Raw genomic sequence first — 22,488 nt, 5'->3', positions numbered from 1 at the left:
AAGCAATAAAGCAACAACACTTGGGGTTACTTTCCCAGAACCTGACAAATCACATTAGAAACCTGCATCAAACCTGCAAAATCAATCAGACAGAAGTTTAAAAATACTAAAATTAAGCTTATCTCTTAATTTTATCCTCTTCCACATAAGACCCGAGGCCTTATTCAGTGTGTGCTATCCAAATCCCATACCGAACAAAAATGAGATTTTCTTCTCAGTGTCCCCATGGCTATCACCCTTAGTATTTCAGTGCTCCACAAAATTTTATTTCTGACATCCAAGCTTGCTCCATGACCCTCTTTTCTTCAGCAGTGTGGAAATAGCCAAAAAGTAAACAGTCTTTCTTTCGTTTGCCTCTTTGATTACACACCTGCAGGAAATGAATACCTTCCTAATTCATTCCCAAAGCACCGTTAAAGTCTTTGATGAATAATTAAAAGTTTTTTGGAAAAAAAGTATTTATTTCTGGTATCATATGCACAAAAGTACAGATGAGAAGTCACAAGTAATCTTCATTTTAACATTTCCTTCTATCGCTGAGTACTCGAGTGTGCAGTTGAGTTGATATTCACTTAATATTCGCTTAATATTCTTTGATATTCTCTTAATATTCTTTCAAAAGCTTAAAAAATCTTTAGGAAAAATAGTAATATAAGCAGTTATACTATCCCTTACCTGTCTTATTAGTAGGGGTCTAAGCAACACTTCTCCTGTTTGTACTAATAGGATATTCATCAGGAGTGAGTGCTCCTTGGATCGGACAAGCAATTCAACAGCAACGCTTGATGTGATGCTGTGATTAAAAAAGGACCAGTGATACCTTTTCGTGAATAGATGAAAGATTGCTGAAGAGAGGTAAGGAGCTGATTTACTGCTCTGTTTTGCACTGGTGACACCAATACTGAAAGACTTTTTTCTGTGCATTGTTTTGGTGTCAGTATACTAAAAAGGTTACCAAAAATGACCTGAAAGCAGGAGAAAGTGTCTTAAAATGAGAGACTCGAAGAGTTTGATTTCTTTGGTTTATCAAAACAAAGCTGGGTGTTGAGTGCTTCATGATGACCAGCTGCCAGGTACTGAGAAGATCTTTGATCTAGCAGAGAAAAGGCTTAACAGAAATAATAGCTAGAATTTAACAGACGACAGATCCAAATTAAAGGAATATATTTGAAACAGGTGCAACAAACTACCAAGAGAACTAATGAATTTTCTGCCTCTTCACATCTTCAAACCAAAAACAGATGCCCTCCTGAAAAATATGCTTAGGAAAAATCCAAGTGATTTCTCCCAACTTAAAAGTAAAGAAAGGAGCAGGGGGGGAAATACATGAATGGTAAAGACTAGATGGCATTAATTACCAGAGTTTCTGGCCTTGAAGCTATTCCTTAGCCTTTCTGTGAACCAGAAGTAGTTTCAGTTGACAGCAGAGGAATAGTGAGGTCCAGGAATTTTGACCTCCGCTCCAGATTTTGGCAAGAAGCAATCTCTAATTCTTCTGTCTCTGCCTCCGTCCCCGTCCTCCTGAGAGCCTCTCTGCCCCCCTGCCCCTGCCCTCCCACGCCATCCCGCTCCTCTCCACACAGTTTCGCTTTCTCTTCTGGCACCCGTCCCTTCTTCTGTAGCAGGAGGCGGGTGAAGGGCACAGAAGGGACCAGGAACGAAGCTTTTTGCTTTCAGTTCTCCCATCATAAATAAAAAGCTTAAACTTAGAAGAGCTAAAAAGGGAAACTGGAAGGCAAACCCTCCCAGATGCTGCATTTCCAGTTGCCAGGAAGGACGGCAGGCACACGCGGTGCTGGCTAGGCATGAGCTGCCCGGCATTTCTGTGATTGCATGGCTTGCTTTGCAGCGTGTCCTCCTCTCTTCTGCAGCACCAAGCACTGGAAAAGAGGACGGGGAGGCTCAACGGCTCATTCCCCCCCACCTCCTTCGCAAATCGCCTCTGCATGGTTTTTTCATGCCCACACCACACGTATGAAATGCGGGATGACCAAAGGTTACCGCTTCGCTGGGCTACTAGAGATTGGTTTTGTACATAGGAGGCTCTGCAGAGCGGTACGGGTGCATCCATGCCATCACCTGGCAAGCATCAACGTGCACGCTTAACAGAGGTAAGTAAAATGGCATTATTGCCCTGAATCGCACCATTGGAAATGCCTCACTGCTTTTAAAAACAAAAAAAAACCCCAAGCTGAGGAAGACAACAGGGAATTTCAGGCCCAGCAGCCCAAACCCCTGGCAGAGCACACCAGCTGGGGCACTCACAGAGCGCGCTCGCACCAGCTGCACAGGAAGGGTCACAAATGACATGTACAATGTGACGTCAACGGTGACAAACGATCTGTCATGAGCGACACGGTCGCTACCAGCTCGACAAAGCAGCTGCCCGACGGGGAGCCCGGCGCCAGCAGCAGCCGCCCGCCACCTCCCAGAGAAGGAAAAAAAAAAAAAAAAAGCTTTTTGCCGAAACCCGGGATCGAACCAGGGACCTTTAGATCTTCAGTCTAACGCTCTCCCAACTGAGCTATTTCGGCTGCTGCCGCAATTGGCCCTAAGTGACACCACTAAGCCGTCCTTCCCCACCCATCACCGGGCCGGTATTCCTGCGTGACGGTTTAAATAGGACAGATGTTGTTACCCGTCCTGTGTTGCCGGGTACCATGAACACCACGAACGAATTGATGACGGGTGTTTGCAAATAAAATTGGCGAATTTTATTCGCAAATAAAATAAGGCGAAGACAAATACAGCAATAACACAAAACTAAATGTATATGCGCGTGCACAATACCTAAACTACATGCATTTAGTATCAGGATAAAGGTGTTTTGGCTGTGGCTCCCTGGATTATTTGGGGGGGTAACAGGAACTAGAATATTCTGTGGGACTCAAGACTGTTAAATTGACAGTATTTTCCTTCAGTTTTCAGGGACTTTATTTTGAAGTCTGACAAATTCTGTACAGAGCTGATGTACCACAAGTAAACGTGAATAGAAAGGGCACCTCCATCCTCATTTTTCCCTGGTCTTGCTCAGAGACGTACATTCCACAGGGGAACATTATGTCTCTGTATAAATCACAAAGCCTGACTAAGCGTAGTTACAAGAAAAAATAGTTTATTCTCACATTGTGGGTTAGGCATTTATTTCAACAGGCGACTGGTATCGCACTCCCCTGGCTACAGGTTAAAGGTAGAGGATGCGCCCGGGCGCACACGTCAGCACGTGCGGCACTGCTGCGGGACACGCACGTCTCACGTTTGTGTTCCTTTGCACATCCCATGGCTCTGGACAAAGCCACCTGTGAGAGCATCCCCTATTCATGCTCCCTGCGTGCTGTGTGGGGAGAAACGGTGCTCTGCAAGATCGTCCACTGCTTCTTCCCCCTCTTAGTCAAAAAAAGCCAAACCAACCTCTCTCTCTTCCACAGTAATAGAGGAGTTTAACAAATCCCCCCTTTTTTCCAATGTGGAAGAAGCAGCCTTTTCCCAAACTAGCCCTGTGAATATTTGGTGACATACACACCCATATTTCCTTTTACTTTCAGAGTACGTTTTTCTGCAAGCTGTCCCAGTTTTGGAAAGTCTTTTGTGAGCAACCACTGTTCTTCAAGAGCTGACATATTTTCAGAAGTCAAAATGATGAGGACTAGGCCAGCAGTTACTTAGTGACTGAAAACAAAAACTCTTTAACAAAAAATTTCAGTTAGGGAGAGGTTAAAAAAAAAAAAAACGCATACCATTGAACTCAAGAGGTGTGCCAACAACATACTGATATAAAATCTCATATTCTCATGATTTTCCATTGCCACTGGCAATGATTGTTTTGCTGACAAATGATGAATGTAATCACTTAATGAGCATGTCTCCTACTGATGTAGCTAACAATCTTGTGATCTTTCATGCCAATAAACTCCAAATGTGCGATGCCATAAGGTCAAAACCCTATCGACTTTAGAGTTTTCATACATTACCACAGAAATCAGAGCTACTATGGATCATCAGGTTATTCTAATCTTCATTGGTTTTAGAAACCTGTGCTTTGCCAGGTGAAATGGAAACGGCAATGGAAATAAAAACTAAAGGTAATGCAAAAGAAAACTAAACAAAAACAAAAGAAAAGGATGATTCAGTGTTAGATATAGTATATTTAATAAAACAGCCACTTTTTCCCCCAACAAAACTTGGGGTTTTGTATGAAAGTTCCTCTTACTGAAAATTAGAAACATATTACCATTTCATGGCTATTTAAAGAGCAGAAGAACACAGTTTTAGCAAAATGGAGCATTCCAAGCCCAGCCGAAGCTATTCGCAACTTTCTCCTAATGGGAAACCAAATTTGTGCTATTTTGTACCTCTCCAGAATAGGGGCTGGAGTAAAAAAAAAATTTCACCCACAACCTTCCTCCTGTATCTAGTAAAGGACAGGGTGGACAAACAAAAGCTATTTCCTAGTCCTCATATTATGACAATGTAAACCAGCCTCGACCACAGCTGGCACCCTTGAATGCCAAGCAGCATGCAAATGAAAGCAAGCGGGTGCCAAGGTCAGACCAGAGAAAGCCTTGGAGAAGGCAAGGATGGCCTCCACCACACAAACCGGGACCGATACACACGCAAAGGCCCCACCGGCCACGACTCGCAGGGCAGGGGGGCTGCAGACAGCCCTGCCTCAGCTGCCCACTTAACCGTCTTCCAAATTCTTTCAATTGCTGCTTGCAAGGGATGTGCTGAATGGCAGGCTTGGTACAGCAAGATAATGGGGTAGCAATGCGGGGTCTCCCTAATGCACGAGGGATTTCAGGAGCAGCTTCCTGAAGATCTGATCCAACCCACAACAGTAACCCCAAACTGACAGCTATCCCCAAATAATTTCCCAAGTGTGAGCCTCTCATCCATGATGGAAGCTGGATAGAAACCCTTCACTGAGGGCCAGCCCTTCTCCTTTAGATAGCTTTAGCAATTTAAGTGACATGCACATTTACTCCCTTTATTTTCTTACTGGTGTAACCTCAGTTTGTTCTGTGACACAAACCTTGAGAAAAGTGGACTGAAAGACTGCTGTATGCACAGTATTTTACAACACTACCTTTGCCTTCTGCAGAAATGCTTCTTCATCTCTTCCAAGAAAAAAAAAACAGTGAGAAATAAAAACTAAAGGCATTACACTTCTCCACATTAACAGTTCACTAGTTGATCCTTTGTCCTTTTCTTCCTACAGAAGCCAGAAGGCTAAAGGCAAAATAAGCTGTTTTCTTTAACAGCAGAAAGACTTTTCCCTGTGAAAGGAATGCTCCTACCAGAGCACTCACTTGCTAAGGCAGCCTGATTTACAGCAAAGTAGCTCAAAGCAAAAGCCTCCTAGATTAATTTTAATATATATATTTATATATTTTTTAAATGTGCTTGTATGTATTTATGTGTGTGTGTGTGTGTATATATATATATATATATATATATAAAAAGTAGGAACACCAAGCCAAAAATCTCAAACACTTGAAGGATTAGATCTTCAAAAACACTTAAATAAACTAGAAGAGTTTCCACTAAAAAATAAAAGATCCTTTCGAAAAATCCACTCCCAGTAATATCACTTGTTTGGACAGTCACATAAATGTTAAAGCTTGCATCTTCAGCATCTAAAGATTCAAAACAACCTTCAAAAGATCTATTCAATAAACTAATCACACACTTCTGCTTTCTTCTGTGTATTTCTGATCTGATAACACTATCATAAGTTAATTGGTTTTTAATGTTCCAAAGACACAGTACCTATTTGTAATGTTTAAAATAATTTAATAATCTATAATATCTATTCCTAAAATTAACGACACATCACATAACCAGTATTCCAGCATGAGCAGATGTGAAAGATACATGCTTTCATGCTGCTCACCCAGAGCAGCTGCCACAGTACACATTAAATAGAGCTAAAACGGGTCTTTGCAGTACTTCAGCTATTTCGGGTATTGATTTTTTGTAAAATACAAAACAGTAAGATGGATAAGTAACTCTCTACATATTGTAAGGAAGCTGTATCTCAAGAAAATATAAAAATTAAGGAAATATTTGAATGTTACCAGCAACGTGTGTTTGACAGCGAAATTTAAGTGATTCATCAGTAGAAGCTTAGCCTTAAGTACCTGGTAAGCCAAGTATTCTAATAGACTAGTACATAAAAAGTCCTGTAACTTCTGTCCTTCCCAAATGGAGGTTTTGACTACCAAACCAAGTATCAGAAACCTCAAAAATACAAGTGCAACCCAATTCTAGTATAGTATTATTATCCCACTTTGTCCCAGAAAATTCACCTTCAGTAACATGTTCCTAGACCTCAGAACACATACTTGGTGCTAAGTTAAGCCTCAACACTTACCGTTTAGCCTTCTTTTAAGATGCCTCTTCCCAACCAAGAGTGGCATTTTATCATCAACAGCACCGTGCAACACCAGAGGTGTGATGAAGGTGGGAGCATTGCAGGTCCAAAGGAAACACTATCGGCAGGCCATCTGGGTCAGTACTATTAAGTTTTATGTTCAGTTACTACCAAAACTCTAGTGGGGCAAAGCTAAGGCAAATGCCCCAAGCTCCATTCTTCCTGCGCTTGGGGTGATGAGGAAAGGACTTCTGCACATACCTGTATTTGAGACTTAACTCCCCATTTCCAAGAGACTTTAGAAGTCGCAGCAATTTCCGAGTACACCATAGCATCCTAGCCCTATGCTTCTGCAGCTCTACCCAGAGGCAACAGAAGGGTCTGGGACTGTGCCAAGCACAGAAGCTAAAGTGACAAAGCCAAGAAGAGTTCTCCCTTCTATGTCTGCCACCTCAAAGCAAAAAAAGTAAAGACAGTTCTTCCTGTATCCTGAAAAATTTAACAAATATAAAAAGAAACCCACCATCTACTTTGTCAACGTGTTTACTTAATGAAATCAGTTACACCATAATTTTTATTACTAAATCAACTTTGAAAAAGATTCATGGACATATTTCTAGAGTTGAAGTTTCCTCACGAACTTTACATTAAAACTCAAATATTGTTTCATCTTTAAAATGTAAAATGCTTGTCACAAAAAAAAAAAATTGTGAAACACTGCATTGAATAAGGTCTGCCAACGCACAATTCACAGGAAAAGAAGTGTTTAAAAATTTTCTGCATAAATAGCCTTCATATCACAGGAAATAACATCACTGGAATGTTAACAGTGTTACAGTATTTCAAGTTGGTTACAATTACAATTAAGAAAAGGAAATTAACATGTAAAAAGACAATAATACAGTAAAAAGATGACATCTCAAACAGAACAAGGTTTACAAAAATGCTTCTGGAAATCTCAGCGAGAACAGCTGCTACTTCTTGAAACCTTTCCCCTCCCTACCCCCCTTAAAAAAGGGCATTTAAAGTTATAGAGTAGATAACAGTTTAATCAGTCATCTACAGAAGGTAATACTGCACCAACAGAAAAGAGGACTGAACCATCTGGGTGCCGTATCCAGCTTTTATCAACAGATTTATACTCTCCAGAAAATACAGCATTTTCCCCCTTGATTAAAAATAAAACATAACTCTTTAAAGTGACAAAAATAATATATTACACGGTAAAAACAGACTAATACAGATGAACGATTCCAGAACGAAAACAAGTTTCATTGAAAGTCCCAAAAGCTGTAATTGCAATTAATTACTCTAAATTAATAAGGCAGATTTGACATCAGTTACACTAATTTATGGCGTTATAAATATTCTTCACCCTGCACAGTTCTTTAAAATCAATAACTAGTGAGAATATAGTATTGCACCAAAAGCTGAAATTAACAGGTTCTACCTATAAAGTGCTGAAACCCTTCCAAAGTTGTGCCGTACTGTAGTTCTGTATTCATCATGGTTCTGTATCTTGAATACATTAAGAGTTCAGTGTGGCCACTTGATTGCAGGCTTTCAAAGAAAATACTGTATGAGGTAGAATAAACTCCTTCAGGTTCTCCGCCACCCTACGGACCACTGAGCTGTGCAAATGGCTCTGTCACAGGAAAGGCCTCCAAAGCTTTCTCTGAGTTTTTCCAGTTGTGAAAGTTTTCTTTGTACCATTCAACTAGTACGAAGAGAACGTTGATGAGTCAAGCTGACCAGAGGTAACAGGGAAATTCAAATATTCAACAGATATCATAAGTAACAACATGCTAATAGTTCATTATGCAAAATTTTAACCTATAATATTAAAAAAAAATAGTTTAGATTTTATAAATTCTTTATGCTAGACTTATTCTAGCATTAAAGAGTAATTCATTCTAGTACCTGATGCTACTTTATTGTGATTAACCTTTTTTTTTTAAAATCAGGTAAATTCACTACTTAAAAGCAGCCAATTTTATGTAAAATTAAAGTGTTAAATTAATTCTCTTTAGCTTCTCATTAATTAACCTATATACCCCCTTTCTCTCCTCCCATCATTTCTAAATCAATTAGTGTAAAAGGCATCAGTCTTACTTGTTTTCTTTATTCCTTCTTTCCAAGGCACTTTAGGTCTCCATCCCAAGTTATGCATTTTTTCTGAATTCATTGGGTATCTCAGGTCATTGGTAGGTCTGATGAAGTATAAAATGCACATGGAAAACAATTTGGTTAGACTTTTTCATTAGAGATGCAGTACCTCACATAGTCTTCAAACCAACATTAGGTATGCTTCAATTTTGAAAATTCCAATCAATATGAACAGATTGTATTGCCTTCAAAAAATATGCGGCAGTTGAGCGAGGCTACAACAATACAATTCCGTTTGTACAGTCAGCTACTTGGAATTGACTAGAATAAATATTAATTAATATCTTACTGGCATAAAAATGAATGCAAAACTCAAATCACTGCCAATGCAATTGCACAAATCAGTGCATTTGCAACTCTTTAGAGAGTCACTATGCAAACCAGTGTTTTCTAATATCAGCATTCACATTTTTCATCCTGAAAGCCCACAAATTTTCACATACTTCAGATTTGAAATACATAGACTTCCAAAGCATTGTCATTACAGTGCTTCATTAGCTACGCAAACTTAGTAATACTGAATATGTAGAATCCCAGGCTGCAAGATTCAACGCAAAGAGATTCCCTACATTTAAGCACGGCACAAATTTTCACTTGCACAATCTGGCAGTTAGGTAGTGTAGTCTAGCATTCCTGCATTACTGGCGCTAGCATACTGAATAGTTAAGCTACATGTGCAGACACAAACCAGCTACTTACTACTGTTATAAAAACATGCTAACCTGAAGCAGAACTAATTTTTCCATGGCAAGTAACCACCATGACCTTCAAGTCGCTCATTATAGAATTAAATAATCATTAGTTAGGTATCTTAAGATTCTTTTCTAAGGCCTCAACAGTCTTTGAAACATGTATTCCTATGTGGTTTGTTTTCCCAAGCCCATTTATGTTTAAACATTGGCAGACAGGGCCCAATACACAAGAAGAAACATCTCAATCTGAATTACACTGAGATCTACTGAACACTCGCATCACATGAGCCAAAGGCAATTTGTTCAAAGTCCTGTGATACACTCAGGATTCTGAAGAACGCTTCCTTTTAAAAACAAAAATTAGTACATTTAAAGACAGTTCAGTTGCCATGATAAGAATCCAAATGTGGACAGAAAGTGAGAATTCTAAAGGCCATATTAATACTTAACTGCTATCAGCAGATATGCCATTTCTAATCACTCTGGAGAAAGAGAGTGATATCTAAAGTAAGCAGAGACTCATTGTTGCTGCAGAAAAGAAATGGAGATAAAAGAACAGAGCCAAACCAAGCCTGAAATTAAGGATGGAAACACACAGCAAAAGCATATTTATAAAAGCTCTCCATGTTTGCCGCCACCCTAACTTCGGCACCTCAGAGTTTTAAGTTTTTAAGTTTTAAGCTGAACTTAAGATAGATTAAGCTAAAACACTCCACAGGTGCACATTTCTGCCTGTGGAGAGTAGGTAGGTCTTACCTACAAAGCACGTCTAAGTCTGAACTAGTCACATTAACATTAAAATACAAAAGCTAAACGAGAGAGACGATGGGATTCATCTCACCCAAGTGATGTTGAATACAAAGCACTGAATAAACTAACTACCTTTAAGAAAAGATTTAGCTGCTGTGTAAAACCTGTCCTTTTCCCAGAGCAGACTTCAGTAGTGAGAATTCTGAAGCAAGTTTGAAGACAGACAGATCAGCATATACACACTCCCCTTCAAGACACATACTCTGACCTAAAGGTCCAAATAATAAATGGAAATCCTGTTTTGCTATAAAGTGTCCTGTATAGATCACAGATGTCAAATCCATTAGCAAAAAAAAAAAAATTAAGAAAGCAAAACAGCTCTTACTCCCTCAAAAGTTTTCCCTTCTGCAGAGCAGAAACACTTTCACAAAACACTATTTGGCAAGAGACCCAGAAACCTTCAGGATAAAGCTACGCTGCATATGCTTCGCTATTTTCTTACCTGTCTTTGACATAATCCATCCAGTACTCCATTTCAGATTCCGAACTGGTCTTCTTTATCTGTAAAAAAGAGAAACAAAAGAGACCTTATTGCTCTCTACAGCTAACTGAAAGGAGGTTGTAGTGAGGTGGGTGTCAGTCTCTTCTCCCAAGTAACTAGTGATAGAACGAGAGGAAATGGCCTCAAGTTGCATCAGGAGAGGTTTAGATCGGATATTAGGAAAAATTTCTTTACTGAAAGGGGGGTCAGGCATTGGAACAGGCTGCCCAGAGAGGTGGTGGAGTCAGCATCCCTGGAGGAGTTCAAAAAACATCTAGATGTGGCACTTCAGGACATGGCTTAGCAGGCATGGAGGTGTTGGGTTGACGGTGGGACTAGATGATCCTAGAGGTCTTTTCCAACCTTAATGATCCTATGAAAAATCACACCCCCACATCTTGCAAAGAGTTAACATACATTTAAAAACAGATTTTTTTTTTAAACAAGATTTAAGTCTGTTAAAAAAAAACAAAACACACAAACAGAAATGGTCTTTTGTCTAAACTGAGTTTTCAAACTACTGAAATTATCAAAACTACCTAGACTAATTCCAGTACTTCTCCTTCATCCAAGCACTGCCTAACCATTCATAATCAAGTTATTATATTTTAATAGTGCCACATTCTCAGACCAAAACTGAAGCAGCCAGCATGATTAAATGCCATTTGGTAGGGTTTTTTCATTATGCCAGTTATGTCCCAGTCGGGATAACTGATGCAGCAGTGCAACGCACAAAAGCCTGTACTGCAAACTTACATAATACAGCTGCCATAGAAAGGGTAGCACTTCATTCTGCTACAACTGTCTTCTAAGACCCACCGCAAGCCTGAGCTCTCTCAGAGCTACAAAAGGTAATTTATAGTAGAATTGTTCATATGTGCAATGACTGGTAAAGAAAAGCATCAAAACTGTTTACTCACTAAACGGATTAACTCCTTAGCAAGCTGGGCAATGGACATCTCAAAGTTAGTTCCAATGTTATAAATTTCACCTGGCTTCCCCTCCTTCAGAACAGTAAGGAATGCTTCTACTACATCAGTTGCATAAAGGAAATTCCTTCTTTGAAGTCCAGAACCATGAATACAGCTTAAAACCAGGAAAGGGCAAGAAACTTTCGTTAATCCTTAAATAGAAGCATTAAATTTATTAGACTGTGTTTTAAGCAGTTTTGCTGTTAGCAGTTACCTGAAGGTACCTTAAGTAGCTGACATGCAAACAATCCTTTAGTTTTTTAAGGAAATCCTATTATTAAAACAAGCAATTCATAACTTAGTTATGAAATTATCATTTTATAAACTATACCACGTATTTATAACTGTAATTACAGTTTTATAGCACAAATACCACACAAAAAAGCAAATTACATACCATTTTCTGTTCTGTTGCAACAAAGATATAAACTTTGGAATAACCTAAGGAATTGAACAAAAAAAAACATTACTCCACTATTTTAGAAGCTGTTACTCTGCAAAGAATATGGGGCTTCACCAGTAAGTATCATTAAGTTATTTATCAAGATCCTTTAAATACTTTTAAGTTTTCTTAAGTCTAATCAAAGAATGCATCAAGTCTAGAAACTGCAAGGATTCTTTTATCCTGGTGTAAGTACAGTATCTTTTATACTATATTGTCTTTTCTGAAGTTCACAGGAAATCAAGGTGTTTGTGTGGGGTTGGTTTTTTGTTTGGGTTTTTTTGGGAGGGGGGGTTAAGACTGCATGCATCTATTGTGCTGTAAAGCTTATCTTTCTGGTCAACCACTACAAATCAGTAGTTACTAATGTAACATTTTTACAAAAGAAAACAGTTCCATTACTTTTCACACACAAAAGTGCACTAGTTTAACTAGGGATGACTACTGCAAACAGTTTAGAACACGGTTTAAACATCCAGCAAGTTGCAGTAAATCTATAGCCAAAAGTACGAGTCATTAAAACAGTTAAATTCGGAAGAGAACCAATAGAGAAATTCAAGATAAGTAAATATGTATTAAGTTATAGCCACTAGCTTGCAGCATAAAGACTTAAATATTACGTTCAGCTACAAGCTTAGATCCGTTCATAATGTCGCAGAAACTTCAGAATGGTCCTGCTACTAAGTTTTTAAACTGAAGCAATTACAAAGCTATTCCAATTCTTTTGATTTTGTTAACTTACTACTCTAAACATAGGAGCAGACATACTAGGTAAAACTAAACATCCATCTAGCCTAGTATTGCGTTTTTAGCAGTAACTAAAAGTGGATACTTGAGGAAAAATATATATAAGCTGAAAAGCAAGGAAATAGTGATACATCCCCTGAATATACTCCTAACATCATGCAACCTGTAGCCAGACATTTCCCAAGCCACAGTTCAGTTAAAACATATTTTAAAAACCATTGCTTATCCACCCGCAATAACATAGGGAAAATAAATTTATTTGCAAAAACACTCAACACATAAAAAGCAATGCAAATTAAAAAATATCTCACTAGAACTGCAAAATATAGCTAATTTCACACAAGCTCTGAACTCCAAAGAGTATGTATGATTATCACTATCATTCAATCAGTGTATTTCCATTCACTAGCATAGCAGATCTTGGTATTGCCTACAAAGGCAACTCCTTCTCACTAATAACCATTTTAAATAGTTACCCCACAAGGTATGTGTGGACATAGGCAGAGAACAAGTCACTTTGCGCTACTTCTCACCATATATCTGATTGCAATAGCTTTATCTTATCTATTTTCTGTACAGGTTGGAACATCTCTTTCTATACCAGACATATTGCTCTCTCACAGTTTACTTTTTGAAACGTTTACCTTAGTTATTAAACATTCCTAATTACAGCACATGACATGTGAGTTAATGTAATTTGTAGGGGAACCCTGCCAGACACAGAGCAGTTAAATATCCTTTGGAAACTAAAAAAAAATTACAACACAAAGTCATTGCAGTAAAATTCATGTAAATAACTAGAAAACTCTAATTGAGGCTTTACTGACAACGAAAAAAACCATGCGTTCATTGTGCTGATGGCAAGACATGTTAGTGTGAGATCAAAGTATATAATCACAGGTAAGTGTGGACAAATACACTCACAAGACAGTGCTTTTTTTCAAAAGACCATTCTTACGAGAAAAAAGTAAGATCATTACAACCCTAAATTATGGTATACTGAAGCTCAGAGTAAAGCATAGGTTTAACTTACTTTTTCTGGATACTGGTGTGGTCCATAAACATTACTGCTCCGTGTGATAACAACTGGGAACTTAAGAGCATTAAACATGCATGTGATTACATGAGAAAGCACATACCAGTAAAAATCTGTAGGCTTCTTGCTGATCAATAAATAATAAACTGACAGACCCACAGTGCTTATTCAAAAATCTGCAAGCCCTTACAAACATTAATAAATTAAGCTATCCTTGCTTCTGTCAAACAGGCAAGGGCCTCCAGCCTTCTCAGTCTGTTAGAAGCACCGTAAGTGACAAATTTTTGTAATCTCTCACTCTTGCTATGGAACCACCATAGGACATCACATACGTGTATCTGGTTGACTGAAGACTGGCTTACTACTTCTTATTCCAAGAAAGTGTTTCACAGTCATTAACATCTTATTGTAAGTCAGTTTTATGTCAAATGGAACATTGCAGAAGGACATGTCAAGAACAAAAGATGAAAGTATTCAAAATTTTAAATATTTTTCTTTAAACAAATCTGAGCAATAGGGTTTTTTCCTTTCCTTTTTTTGCTTTCACTATAAGCCTAGTCTTAATACAATTTGAACTTTGCCTATTCTACTTCTGCGTAAATGGATTTCCTTCAAGCTTAACATTATTTTTTAAATTGCTAATATTTTCTTTGACCATTTTATCAAAGAACATTTTTACACATTACAGTTCAGATTTTCAAACAAATTTAAAAACACTTGATCTCTCCCCACTGTCTTGCAGTGTATCTCCACCAATAAGTGATGGACATCCTCCAAACCATCCAAAGTACAAGACCAGCAATCAGGAAAGAGGTGGCGCTGTGTGGACTACTACTGATTTTCCTTTTATACTGTTATATACGTGAGACAGACACTTAAGTATGAGCTTCAGAGTTTTTGAACCTTGCATTAACTTACTTGGTACCTTTCCCAGTACGACTGAACAAAACACTCTGCAGCTGCTTTGGAGGAGGCATAGGGATTTGTTGGACGTTTTGGTGAGGACTCATCAAATTCCTAAAGTGAAAAGAAAAATTTGCATTACTCAATTTCTTTTGCCCAGATAAGTCTTAAAGTTACAAAAGCTGCAGTTGCAACCAAAATAAAAATCCCTAAATATCCAAGCAAACCAGTATGAGAAAGTCATCCTTCCACTTACATCAGAAGACCAGTAACAAAAGACAGTCTATTTATCAAACACAGGAGGCAGCTAGAATAACAGCAGTAATATTTGTATACTTCTAGCAGAGTACTTCACAGTAGCAGGTCCTTGGATTTTTATCTCATAAAATAACCGCTGTTGCCACAGGGAGGTTCAATTCTTTTCGGGCTCATGTTGCCTCAGAGTGCCGTTGCACCACAGCTAGCAAATTGACCTTTCAGTCCTAAATAAAAGGAGTTCATTCTCCCTTTTCCATAAACTTTATTTCTATAAGAAAAGTAGAATTTCAACCCAAAGTCCTCCAAAGCAAGGCTTCAACAATTCTGACCCGTTCCAGAACAGGCAGCTTCATGGATACCCTGCCACTTCTATCAACTTCTCGCTTGGGGGGGGAACAGCACAATAATGAGCCAAAGAAAGAAGGGATTCTGCACTGCCTGAAGTGCAATTCATAACACTCACCTTAATACATGATTAAAAGACTCACTGTTCTTGTCTGACCTTTGCCTCTGAAATTAATTGACCCAAATTTACTTTTTGGTCTTCCCGCCCCCAAAAAATCCTTACTTCAAGAATTTCTATTATGATTCACACAGAAAACAACAAACAAATTAAACGAAAGTGCTCTTTTCAAGGCCCAGAGGCAGAAAAAGTTCACTTGAAGTTGTCTCAGGCAAACCACTGGTCTACATGCAAGAAAACAACATCCTTGGGTATCATAAAAGTTTACAGATTGAAGTTGTGTTGAAGGAACTGATAAAGACATTGCAACAATAAGAAAGCGCACATGACATTTCTGAAATACATTAATATTTTCATGGATTATGGCACAAGACTCCTTGGCCATTATTTATGCCTTTAGAAAGATGAGCGTGCATAATTTGTCTTTTTACTCAGCTAAATTACATTTACTGAATTAAGGTCAGGCATAAATTGGCAAGAATCAAAAAGATTTCCATAGAACAACAAGAAACATCTGCATATTTCTTCCAGTAACACAGGAAGTGAACTGTTTCCTGTTCAAACTGTCAGTACCTACAGTTCTGTTACTATTTTAGCTAGCATGTCAAACCAGTTCCCTGCCTGACAAGTTCATAGTCAAGGTAGAGCAGGAATAAATTAAAAAAAAAAAAGGGGGAAAAAAAAACAACAACGTACTGTGCGCATTACTGAAGTCTCATGATGCTCCAAGGCAAAATTTGCATAATACATTCCTTTGATACTATCTCTGAGGAGTATCCACATGTCGTCAAAGACCCCAATCTCACTGCTTTACGTAATACACATTTAATATAAAACATGCCTCAAAAAAAAATTCAGGACAATTTTGACACTTAGCTTCCTAGAAACAACCAGTGCTTTTTTTACAAGTCCCAGTACTGTCAGAAATAGCTTGAAAGGCATACATTTACAGAGGCCAAGGAAAGTTAGACTTATTTTGTTTTCACTATTAAAAGCAAGAAAAGCTAGAAAAACCCTCAAGTGCTTTCAAACTCACCTCATCAGTGCTACCTCCGTATACTTCATCTGTACTAACGTAGACAAACTTCTCCACGTTGGCTTCATGAGCAGCAGCAACCAGCACGTTAGTGCCATAAACATTTACATAGGTGAATTCCAGGGCATGCCAAAATGAAAGATCTACATTAAAAAATCCAGACAATGCTGATTAAATTTAGGCAAGACGTGGCTTCCTATTGAACCATAATATTAGAGGCTGCAATATACACTGGGACTTTATCACTAGTTCTTTGATTGTCAGATAGCAAAATCATTATTAAATGAAGACATTTTCTACACTTACTTGAAGACAAAATTCTTGCTCTCAACAACAGGCTAGAATCATGAGTGAAAGCTTGTTGGCTATGGATGGTTCCATTTGAAACAGCATTATCTAACTTTATTTAAGTGGCAGCAGAACTACTTCCCCTCTCCACTAGGAAGGGCCAAGCTCAGTCAGAGAAGTTTCATTCAAAGAAAGTTGTAAGATGCAGTAATATATACTTATTACTGTTAATTAACTAGCACCTGTTTTAATTCTTAGAATTGTCCCACTGACCTAATGACTTTGGGCTATCAAATCTGACAATTTTGAGAAGTATTTTCCTGGAGAATTCTTCAGGGATTTCTTCTCAACATGAAAGGAGTATGGTAGGGATAGTTCTCATTAACGGTGTTAGTGAAGAGTGGTAATCTGAAATAGGCACTTTTAAGTGTAATTCATTCTCTCTTTTTTTAGAATCCAGGCAGGATTCTGAAGGCAGCTATGCCTAGTCCTTTAGCTTCCACACTGTGTTTTTTCCTGCAAGGTTGGAGCCAATCAAGTAAAAACTTAAGACTATGTACAAACTCTTTTTCCATTGTCTTCATGACTCCACCTGTACACTGTCAGTTAAGTGTATGTCTAGATGGAATGTAAAAGTGTAATGCAAAAAAATAAAAGGGGCATTACCATTTATGCACAATCAAAATAGACAACAGTCAGATGAAGCACTTTTTAAATTAAGGCTGTGAACCCCTTCAAGCTAAAAGGGCCACTAGACCTTGAATCATGTAGTTTGTAGAGATAAACTGTATCCTTGTTTTATATGAAGGGAAGAGACAAAAAATATCAGAATATATTTCAAACAAATATACTCATGGAAAATACTACCAAAACATGCAACAATGCTCACCTACGTGTGTCTGGGCTGCAAAATGAAGGACTATATCTATTTTCTCAGTTTCAAAGAGCTGTTTTATAAAATCAGGTTCACAAATGTCTCCCTAAACAGGAAAAAAAATCATTAACAAATTATTTTTGATAGAAAATAGTAAGTTTTCATTTGTACCAAGAGTCACAAACTATTACAAAGGAAGCACAGGATACTACCTGAGTTTTAGCACCACCAACTGAGTTTTGGGCAATTTATCAATGCCATGTCTAAAATAAGACCAGATATAAATTTAACACATTTTGAGCAATAGCCTCCACGAAACTTACTTCAGGATTTATATTACTATTTAACGTTAGAAACAGCATCGCCCCCAAAATGTACACAACAGAAGTAGAGTGTGTAGCTTGAATAATGAGGTTGAAATGACAAGTTCCCACAGCAAATAAGAGTTACTGGAGGCTGGCTAATGGACAGTAACATCTAGTGGCATTATAAAAGGTGAAGTGGATTTCCACTTTTGTCAAAACAGAGGGGTGGGTGTCTTGCAAGGATTTTGGGTTTTGTTGTTTCTTCTGGTAATTTTTTTTTTGTAAATTTATATATTTAGAAAGGAGTCAGGCATCAACACACAAACCATTCTTTAGTTTGACACAGAAGCAACAGCAGCTTTTAAAGGTAAATGCAAGCTGAGAAAAAGCTTTTGATATTTATCTGTTGGCTCAACTTAAACAAGATAGTACCTGAGAACAGGTGTCTTGGGGAGGAAGACTTTTGTCTTTTCAATAACAAGGCAGTTAACTAAAAATAGTTCAAATGCACCAATGTTTCAAGAAGTTCCCAAGCAACAAGTCTGAACAACAGCCTCAAAGGAGTACTATATTTCAGAAATGGGAGGAAGATGAACTTATTTTCCTATTTCTCATCCCTGAACAGAACTGAAATGCTCCAGTAAATACAATTCTGGCTCATACATTATTTTGAACTAAATGGTTACAATTACTGACTTTTTTTAAAAACTGAAATTCAAACTCGATACATCTGTGCTGAGCAACAACAGAAATTGTGATAAAACTGTATCTTTCATACAGCCCCTTTTGCAAATTTTCTAAACTTTTACTTCTCTACATTCTAAAACAGGCTTCTTTTCTACAGCACCACTAGAGCATTTATCCTTCCTGCTCCCTCCTAAGGCCAGTAATAGTGTTACAGTTCTAACTGTAGGACTTGTCCATCAAAGAGTATCTTTTCCAGTGCATTTTTTCCTATCAGTGTAAACTGCTTGGCTGCATACTAGCTGCATATAAGATCTGATCAACCTTCCCCCCGGCCCCCCCAAAAAAAACAACCCACAAAAAAACCCCAAAACAAAACAAACCCAACCAACAACTGAAAAGTTGAAATGAATTATACTGATGCAAGTTTTGTGAGAACATATTCCTACTCTAGCTCAGAAGCAGTACAGCTACATCACTCCTTGTTACTATCTCCCTGCTTCACATAGGGATCTGGCTGTTTACAGGATGCCTTCTAGAACTCCATGCTATTCCCAGCAATTAAATGTTAATATATATCCAGGTAATGAGTCTTTTCTACAGCATTCATACATTTCATATTACATACTGGAAACTGTCAAAAACATTAGGAAAAATAACCAAAAACCCAGTTTGGGCATGCTGAAGCTGCATACATTTGCTTAGTAGACATCTCCTTTCCCCTTATGCAACTTTTATCCCAACAGTTCGGAGATAATCACTTGCTGAAATAAAGAGATAGGTTCACAAAAATGTAAACAGCCATGGGGGTCACCAAACAGGCGAGGACAAGTTCAATTCCCAACCTTGCCTGAATCTAAGAGATACGTTTAACTTACATCTACCACCTCTGACAAAGTTGTCCCAAAGTTGCTATTTCAGAAAATTAAACTATATGCATTTCTCTGATGTCCTGCAACCTCAGGTAGCCCAGCTAGACAGAGAGATCAGCATCAACACTGACTTTCATACAGAAGAATCGCCTCAGCATACAAACCCAGCAGTCAGAATGTTTATCTGAACAATAAATCTGAATTCATCTCCTGTCTGAAGACAGAACTGTGGAAACAGTAAACTAATTTAATTGGCAAAATTTTAAGAAGAAAAGGCATGCCTTGAATGTTCCCACGAGACCCTGTTCCAAAACAGCTATGAACTACACAGCATCAACAGCAGCAAAAGCAAGAATGTAGCCTGATGTCTAGTGCTAACAGAACAAGAAAGAGCATGTTGCACACCACAGAATATGACAAGTGGCGGTGTTTGAAAGTGTAAAATCTAAGATAGCATCAGAGAAGCATGGAGGAGCTGAATCTGACTACACCTTGTCCATACACCCATCAAAAGTGAAACAATCATCCCTAAAACCACTCATCTCCATAATCAGGCTTTTACCAATTCTGCACCTTTATTATACAATAAAACATATCAACTTTCAAAAGACTACTTCATGTAAGAGACAGAACATACTGCATATTGTCACAGACTTCTGTCAGTGAAATATGAAGTCTATTAATAAGGTAAACAGATGAAGTAAATGCTGTTACATCCATCTGATTGTCACATACATTGGCATATTACATACACTGACTCATTCTTGACAACGAATTAGTAGAAGTAATTTCAACTTTACCATAAATGAAAGCAGTGGCTTCTAGTCTGGAGAGCTCTGGAGACCACATTACCTTGATAAGAAGGCATAAAAATCAGTAAAAAGTCAAGTTTCCTAGAAGAGAAGGCTTTATCACCTGGATAAACTTGTAGTTTTCCTTCTCAGAGACAGTTTCAAGATTCTTCAAGCTTGCACAGTAGTCGAGCTAAAGAGAAATACCCACACAATATCATTAAGTGCGCTTTGTGAAAGTAAATAAGCTAATTCAGATCCAACCTAATTACTAAAAAGTTTGAGAACAAAGTAAAAACTTCTTTCAAAAGAAAAGCTATTTTGCAAGCAGACATGATGAAGCTTTAAAAACACAAAACTCTGAAAGATATCCTAACTGCAAAAATTCTTAAACAGAAGTTTAGAACTTCAAAAGCTTCCTTCTTTTTTTTTTTGCAAATATTTATTTCTGGTGGGCACAGGACTGTAAGCATGAACAGCAGTTGAATTTTTTTTTGTGCATAGGAACAAACAGATAGTCAAACAAAAATGTAATAAACAACAATAATCCATATAAATTTCAGCATGCTATAGATTGCATTAAAAATAATTTAAAACAGTTTTCCATATCAAGAAAGAAAACAAGCTACTTACCTTATCTAGATTTATAATCAGATAGTTTGGATAGTTTTTCACGAGAGAGACAACTACATGTGAAGCACTGCAGGACAGAAGAAAAACATATTTTACAATTGTATAGTTAGCTTTAAGGTAACAAAGAGATGACAAATTACAAATAAGTTTAGCAATATCAAAAGGCTTTGGGGGAAGGGGGGGCTGTACTCAGCTCTACTGAAGACAGGAGAAAGAAATTCATAGATGTATTTTAAGATATGTCAACATTATTCTATTGATAATGCCTATAACTGCATACTGTTCAGAAACTAAAAATCAGATTAAAAGTTCATGCTGTAACAGAAGAAAGCAGCACTGCTCACAGCTACCTAAAAAAAACCCCAAATTGTTATATGCTACATTCAAGTGCCATTCTAAAATACTTTCATACTCCTAAGTTTATACATTAGGTATTCAGGAGAACTAAACAGCGAACTCTCCTAATTCACAATACTGACTCCCAACACTCAACTCTGCTAGGTGCTGCTGGGTGTAAGAAGAAATGACAGCCTGACTACCAGGTGGCACTTCTCTTTGGTACAGTCTTGTGTACAAGAAGCTCACCCTGAGAATTCAGGTTTGGCAGGGCTTATTCACATCTCCAGCCCCCCAAGCTGGGGGTGCACACAGAAATCTAATCCTCTCACAGCTGCAGATTCTGAGCACGCTGACGGGCTCAAGCTTAAGATGGACCCGAACTTTCTCTGCCTCGAGCAGAGCCCACAGCACTGGGGAGCGGTGCTGAAAAACAGCAGTTGGCTCAAAGGACAGGCACCCCCCTACCCCTCCCCGGCTGAGGCCCGACTCCCGCCATCAGCAGTGGGAGGCCCCTTCACCGAGCACCCTCTCCCTCACCACGGGCGGAGGACAGCCGGGCAGCAGCCCAGCTCGCTCCCCAGCACTTACCGCCTCAACCCCCACGACACAGAAGAGCCACGGGCAGCCTCCAAGGCGAACCCGGCCCTGCAGACACGGCTGCGCCCACCACAGCCTGCGCCTGAGCGAACGCGGCCCGAGCCAGCCGCGCCACTGAACCGCCCCAGGGAGGCGGGCGAGCGAGGCGGCACCGCGGGACCCCCCCCCCGCCCCGGCCGCTGCGTCCCACCCGCGCCCCCAGAAAAGAGACCGGCGGCCCCCGCCCGGCCCAGCGGAAAGGCGAGCCCCGGCCACTCACATGAACCCCGCGCCGCCCGTTACCAGCAGCCGCTTCTCGAAGACCGGCAGCTCCGCGGGACCGGGCAGCCCCGACATCGTTCGCGCTGTACGGCGGCAGCCCTCACACCCCCCGCCGCTGCCTTGCGCCGCGACCTCAGCACTGCGCATGTGCAGCAAGGTACGGAAGCCGTAGTTCTCCCGGAGGTTTCACGGGCAGGGCCGCAGCGACTACAAGAGCCTGCGTGAAGAAACGCCTTCCTCTCTCCCCGCATGCCCGAACAACGGAGCTCGCCGCTTCTGAAGCAAGCGGCAGCGGCGCGGGGGCTAAGGCTTTGCCTCCGCCTTCAACGGCGACCGTCGCCTTTTACGACGCTGGGTCTCAACTTACGGCCGAACCCAGCAACGGACACGTTGTAGCAGAGGAGGTGCGGAGCACGGTGGCAGGGTGGCAGGGGAGGGGCCGGCTGTTTCGGCCCCGCCCCCCAGG

At 39.3% G+C, this 22,488-nt stretch overlaps 1 protein-coding gene and 1 non-coding gene across 5 annotated transcripts; both read right to left on the bottom strand.

The window, feature by feature from the left end:
* Window positions 1-2,461: 2,461 nt before the first annotated feature.
* TRNAF-GAA (transfer RNA phenylalanine (anticodon GAA)) lies at window positions 2,462-2,534 on the bottom strand. The gene has a single exon. It is a non-coding gene; the product is annotated as a tRNA-Phe (tRNA).
* A 4,392-nt stretch (window positions 2,535-6,926) lies between these two features.
* Window positions 6,927-22,400, bottom strand: TGDS (TDP-glucose 4,6-dehydratase). 4 transcript variants are annotated; one of them, XM_072849983.1, is made up of 12 exons: window positions 22,044-22,396; window positions 20,826-20,892; window positions 20,317-20,385; window positions 17,556-17,646; window positions 16,379-16,521; window positions 14,637-14,735; window positions 13,716-13,775; window positions 11,891-11,934; window positions 11,443-11,608; window positions 10,484-10,542; window positions 8,486-8,583; window positions 6,927-8,090 (listed from the first exon to the last, which is right to left on the bottom strand). In XM_072849983.1, the coding sequence occupies exons 1-12, from the start codon at window positions 22,271-22,273 to the stop codon at window positions 7,990-7,992; spliced, it is 1,227 nt and encodes a 408-aa protein (XP_072706084.1). In that variant the 5' UTR covers window positions 22,274-22,396; the 3' UTR covers window positions 6,927-7,989. The 4 variants fall into 4 exon arrangements, 3 of the variants coding, with proteins under 3 accessions (XP_072706084.1, XP_072706085.1, XP_072706086.1); XM_072849984.1 differs by having other exon boundaries at window positions 22,021-22,300; XM_072849985.1 differs by having other exon boundaries at window positions 7,986-8,120; window positions 22,044-22,399.
* Window positions 22,401-22,488: the final 88 nt, after the last annotated feature.

This window comes from Ciconia boyciana, chromosome 1 (assembly GCF_034638445.1).
Source record: "Ciconia boyciana chromosome 1, ASM3463844v1, whole genome shotgun sequence".
NCBI classification, from domain to species: Eukaryota; Metazoa; Chordata; class Aves; order Ciconiiformes; family Ciconiidae; genus Ciconia; species Ciconia boyciana.
Note: the sequence above shows the minus strand (reverse complement) of the source record. Positions and strands in the feature narration are given on the sequence as shown.

Coding starts and splice junctions, on each gene's coding strand:
- TGDS (XM_072849983.1), bottom strand. CDS start 22,273: ATGCGGGGAGAGAGGAAGGCGTTTCTTCACGCAGGCTCTTGTAGTCGC. Junction 17,647..20,316: donor AAAACTACAAGTTTATCCAG/GTGATAAAGCCT, acceptor TTTCCTGTTTAG/GGAGACATTTGTGAACCTGA. Junction 13,776..14,636: donor CGTACTGGGAAAGGTACCAA/GTAAGTTAATGC, acceptor AATGCTCTTAAG/TTCCCAGTTGTTATCACACG.